General features: G+C 43.4%; 1 protein-coding gene across 1 annotated transcript; it reads right to left on the bottom strand.

Annotated features, from left to right (window-relative positions):
• Window positions 1-4,826: 4,826 nt before the first annotated feature.
• On the bottom strand, window positions 4,827-5,817 carry EURHEDRAFT_550403 (NAD(P)-binding protein; the record flags this gene model as incomplete). The annotated part of the gene is made up of 3 exons (XM_040787517.1): window positions 4,827-5,345; window positions 5,385-5,492; window positions 5,554-5,817. The coding sequence occupies 3 exons, from the start codon at window positions 5,815-5,817 to the stop codon at window positions 4,827-4,829; spliced, it is 891 nt and encodes a 296-aa protein (XP_040634050.1).
• Between the last annotated feature and the right edge of the window lie 183 nt (window positions 5,818-6,000).

The raw sequence follows: 6,000 nt of genomic DNA, 5'->3' as shown, positions 1-6,000 counted from the left end.
GTCTATCTCAAATCCAGCTGGCATTCTTGGTTTCTTCCGAATCCGCCCTGACCGCGCCTGTGTACCCTCTTCAGTTGGTATTTCAGGAAGTGGGAGACCATGATCAGCATCATCAAGAGCCTCAGATGTTCTCTTTTGAGACTGCCTTCGCTCTGCTTGCCTGCCTTGGGTTACTGCTTGCATGGAAGTGAGCTCATCAGCCTCATCCTTTGATCTATCCTCTGATCCACCCTCTGAATCATGATCTGTCATATACTCCTGCTGCCAGCCTTCTTCTTCATTATCACTAATCGGTTCAAGATTGTCAGGTAATAGGAAAGGTGTTCTTGTTTGATCAAGCATTGCAGCCTCCCCAGCAGAGAGATACTCCTTAATCATCTCTAGTTGGCTTTGCTCGAGCTCAAATTTTGATGAGAATAAATGGAGCATCAGGTCTTTGATTGTCTCTGGTTTCAGTTGTCCCTGACGATAGTGGCAGATATCACGAGCACAATTAAAGAGCCGCTCAACACCAGCACCACTTGCAGGGATTGAGAGAATATCCTGTGCCATCCTTGCAAGTACTGGGAACTCATCTTCATGCTCCTTCCAGTAGACCCGAGGGTTACCTTTTGTGAGTCCTACAAAACTGGTCAGTCAAACCAAAAGCTTAAGAAGAGTATAAGGAACACAAACCCTTTGCTAGATATCATGTTATCTCATCTTCTGGTTGATCTACTTCAGCTTGTAAAGGAGTCTGGGAGTCACATAATATTGCAAGCTCTTCATCTTCAGCAGGATCCATAGATGCTTGAGTATTGATGGATTTGTTTACTGGGATAACCTCCTGTTCATATCGTATAAACTCTGTTTGAAGAAGGTTCTGGTAATGCTTCATCCAGTCAATATTTTCACCTCTCCAATCTGCATTATCAAAGTATCGGAGTTTCTTTGATGGATAGAGAATAGTTGCAAGAGCATAGATTGTACCATATGATTCAGAGTCTGTTGCAGTATAGTACTTGCTGAGCTTGTTCTTTGCTGCTCCAAGTGCCTGAAGCATTCTCTTTTTCCAAGGGACAGTCTTTTGTTTGAGTTTGCTTTCAGCATCGTCGAGGTGGTTAAAGAGCTGGTTATAGATACTGAAAACATGATGAACTGTCACATCTCTGGTCTTTGATAAAACATTGGTAAAATCAAAGAATGGCTTTGTGAGTAAAAGAAGATACTCAACCTGGCGCCACTCTTCTTGATCAAGCTTGAACTGCATATATGAATGTGTCATACAGTACTTATCTAAGACTGGCTGTAGTTTCTTGGCACGATTAAGCATTAAGAAGGTGGAATTCCAGCATGTGCAAACATCTTGAATAGGAATAAGCTTAGGCTCTTTGATTTGTAGAGCAAGGAAAGCTTCATGACGCTGTGGGCTAGCATTAATGAAGACAGCAAGGCCTCGAACCTTAAGATAATACCAGTTAGTATCATATAGGACTGAAGAATAAGATACTGACCTTCTTTAAAGTATCAATAACCTGTCTGGTAGGGCGCCTTGACTGTGATGACTGGATCCACTCATCAGACCACTCTGATTCTGCCTCTTTATTATCTGGGACTGCCTTCAATTTTCCAAGGAGTTCATTCAGACAAAGTTGAATCACATGCGAAATGCAGGGAACCCGAAAAATAGAAGCATCACTTAGAGCCAGTGACTGTATTGTGTCTTGGATGCTTGCTATCATAGTGTTGTTATTTGTCGCATTATCTGTAGTGATTGATAAAACCCGGTTGGCAATGCCATGCCTCTGGAGAACCTCAATAACAGTCTCACTCAGGTAGCTGCCAGTATGTGCTCCATGGAGATGCTCAAACCCAAGGAGAACTTCACAGTAGTTCCAATCTCCATCAATGAAGTAGCCTGTAATTGCCATGAATGCCTGGCTAAATGAAGATGTCCAGCAGTCAAGTGCAATTGAGAGACATCTTCCTTCAGGAAGCTTGCTAAGCACATGTTGTTGCTGCTTATGAACACTGGTATCTAGACAGCGCCGTATTGTCCGTGCAGAAGGGATATCAAGCTTTGACTCAGAGAGTTGGGCAACCTGAAGAAGTTCTTTAAATTCTGGATGTTCAACAGTGCGGAACGGGAGACGGGCAGTTGTAATATAATTTAGGATTTTGTCCTGTAAAAGCTCCTGGCTAAAGCCCTTCCTGGCTGGCATATACAGCTGAATTGGATTAATATTAATAATATCTGGGATAGAATGTTTCAAACTTACTGTGTCCTGTATCATCTGATCAATGAATGGCCCTTGTTTCTCTTTATCTACACGACAAGTATTCCCTTTTAGATGTGTTTTCAGTGCAGAGGTCCCTGCGCGCTTGTGGCTTGGATGGGCAAGCACTGTAGAACAGTATTTACACATAAGCTTTGGCTCACCAGTCCTCTCATGTGCAATCTGTTCAAAGTGCTCCCAGACATCTGACTTTTTCTTCTTTTCCCAATGTATTCCATCCCGATATTGAGGGTCTAACCCAAACCCAGTTGTTAACCACCATTGGACAAATTGATTCCGAGACTGCTCCATGTTAGGACTGGAATTATAGAGGATCCAGAACTTTCGGAAGTGAGGCCCGACCCGCGTAAGACATGTAGGGGCCAGAGATATTTGTGGAGGCTATGTCACGGCGCTCTACTAGGATAATCGAAGATCCAACTCATGGGTTCTACCTAGGTAGCTATCGACGAGAATAATCAACATGAGGAAGGAAGAAAGGGGGTGACGCCGTATTTATCAACAAAGCAAACAACTGCATCTCACGTGATAACCAGCCAACGTGACCAGGCTGTCACAGGCTGGGTGAATTGGGAGGTAGAGAATGAGGTCACAGTTGGTTGGCTACTTGGTATATCAGGGAGGTCGTCTGATTGAAGGATATCAGGATTGATAAAAGATTCAGCATAGAAGGATGCTTGGGATTGAGACATCTTGGGCAATTTCAGATTAGAAACTTGAATTGATATAGAGGCCTTGGTCTAAGGCTTAGAGATGGAGACTTACAGAAATGTCCTCTTATTTCTTCTGTTATAAAAAAAGGCAAACAGTTACGACAATGTTCTGATGTGTGTAAAGACTATACTCTACCTTGATTGGATACCTAGTGATATTAGTGTGGTTAGTTTGCGGGGTTTAGAGGCTAACCGCAAAGTAACCGCGGTTAACTGCAAGGTAACCACAAGGTAACTGCAAGGTAACCACAAAGTAACCACCTAGAGGACTTGGTAAAATAGCATACTACCTCAAGCTCCCTTAGAATATACACTGGCTTCTTCACATGTGAAATATATATCTCTGATATAGCACCACAATGTCAATAACGACCTTGAATTACAGGTTACCACCATCTAGTAGCCTGATGATATAGCTTTAGCATATTAAAGTCATGCTACTTATATATAAATACATTGGTATTTCTTATTATTTCATATAGGAAGTAGGTAAAAGTGTAGAAGAGTACTGTCATAACCAGAACATGTATATACTGAAACTAAACATGGGTGTATGTCAGCGATATAATTATGAAATAATGGTCCCGAATAGGACAAATAAGCGATATTTATGCTAGTGCGGTTATCCTGCGGCTAACCATGGCTAACCATAGCCAAATCTGCAAATTACGGGTTTGGCTATGGTTAGGAAACTTGATAACCGCAGCCGCAAATTACGGCTGCGGTTAGCAAAGTAGTAACCGCAAGTGCGGTTTTGCCGCAGTCTATGGTGTTCATTTAATTTTCATGATTGACGGATTTTGCTGATATCTGTTGGATATCCAACAGATATCCAATGGACTATCCACTAAATATCCACTTCTGCCCGAAAATACCCAATTAGTGTCTGGTATTATTATCCAACACATCAAAGTCGTGTTCATGGCTCCATTTGCCTATATCTCTGATATTTTCAGTTCTGATATTTGTGAGTCTCACTCTAAATCTACAGTCATTACTGCCTTGCTTTCTTATTCTTCATTAATCATGTCGCAATCGCAAGCATCTGGTAGTCAATATGAGGCATCCCACTATGCGGATTCCTTCATTGATCCAGAACTACTTCAATCTGATGATTTCACTGACGCGCTTGGTAGTGAGACACCATCCTCAACTTGCTTTTCAGACTTTCCTATCCCCCCTTGGTATCATCATGCACTGGACTCACTAGAGCATGTTGGCAAGCCCCTTCAACAGCACTATATTCTCTATAATAGTGATTCAACCAATCCGAAGATGGGCGAATCCAGAAGAGAATTTGTGGAATGGTGGTTGAAGACAGAGTATGGCCAAAAGCAAGATATACAGAGGTCTATTCGATGGGATAGCAACCTCAAAAAGTCTGATGTTTGGTCATCATTTGATCAGGTTGCACATGCAAAGACTGGTGAGCCAAAGGTTATGTGCAAGTGCTGTCAAAATGTGATTATCCACCCAGCACATCGCCGTGCAGGTTGTTCTCCAATGAAGACCCATCTTGCTAGTGCTGTCTGTATTAAGCCACAAACCTCAAAGAGTAAGAGGCGGGGTATAGACCAATTATTACGAGACTTGGTAAGCCTTTACTTATATATTCTGCTCTAATATACTAATCTCCTTACTCTCTGCCTAGCCACGTGTGCCCCAAAGCGAGGAATTCAACCATCTTGTCTTACAGAAGAAGATCCTAAAGTTCATTACTACATCCCATCTCCCATTCCGAATCATTGAGCACCCAGAATTCAAAGATCTTCTTGAGTACACTAAGCTTGTGAAATCTGGCCTACACCTCCCTTCTGCACGGAGTATACGGCGTCTTTTAGACAATGAAGTACATGAAAAGCAACAGAGTGTGCTTGATAAGCTCCCCGAGCAAAGGAGACACATAAGCTCCCTCTCCTCGTCGAAAAGCCTCAAAAGTGCTCGTCCACGCCGTCGAATGGTCAACTCCGCGATAAGTAAAGTTCGCAAAGTTCTGCGGCTGCGCAGCGAACTCTTCAACTGATACGGGAAGAATGTGGACTGGCCGCTGCGCTAGCTTACTCAGAATCTCGACGGTTCCCTTCAAACTGAGCGTCTTGGATCCAGAAAGCAGAACGATCTTCCGACGGTACCCGAAACTACTAGGATCCTTGATAAATCGCGACAGCAGCTCTGCAGTGCCCTCACCCAGCTCCTCACGTTTTACCCAGGCAATTCCTGGTCCAAGGCCATTGTGGGGAATGAGGATCTCACCCACCGGGTTGTCAAAGGAAGACGTGTAGAGTGGGTATGACTCGGAGTAAAGGCCCTCCCGGATAACAGTATAGTCGAAGCCGGAGTTTCGGCTGACACATTCCTGTAATTATCGTTCTGTATCTAGATGGGGTTGCATGACATGTGCCATGGATTGGTTGCTCGCGGGGTTACCACCGTATCCCAAAGAGCCATAGAAGATGTACTTGACTCCGCTGCGAAGGGCTGCGTTGATTGCGAATTGTTGGCGCTTTTTATCAAATTTTCAGCTGCTGCTCATGAATACACCTGAAGGTAAATGGATGGCATACTTTAGCCCGATGCTCATGTTCTACGGACGCGTATGAAATCAGAATTAGGGTATGTACACCATCAAACGCGCGCTCAAGGTCACTGTCATTATCATAATCGGCCCCGCAAACAGTCACACCTGCAGTAGATACAAACTCTAACTTCTCAGGATGCCGTGCGATGAATACAAGATCCTGTGGCGAAATTCGCGGGAGAAGATGTTTGACTGTGCTGCCGCCAATGCCTCCGGAAGCGGGAAAGACTACAACTGTGTGATTAGACATGTTGTTGAGGCGCTGAAAATGATATTTATCGAGATCTTACTAGCCTTTCTTGTAATTGTTAATAGGATTATAAACGTCATTTATACCATAGTCCGGTCGAACTTTGGACGGGTCGGAGAGATTAGAAATCAACTTGTTACTAATTTGTATATTCAGTCCTGCATTTAGTCAGTAGAATGTGGT

Source organism: Aspergillus ruber, assembly GCF_000600275.1.
Source record: "Aspergillus ruber CBS 135680 unplaced genomic scaffold scaffold00051, whole genome shotgun sequence".
Lineage (NCBI taxonomy): Eukaryota > Fungi > Ascomycota > Eurotiomycetes > Eurotiales > Aspergillaceae > Aspergillus > Aspergillus ruber.
This window is presented reverse-complemented; position numbering and strand designations above follow the sequence as displayed.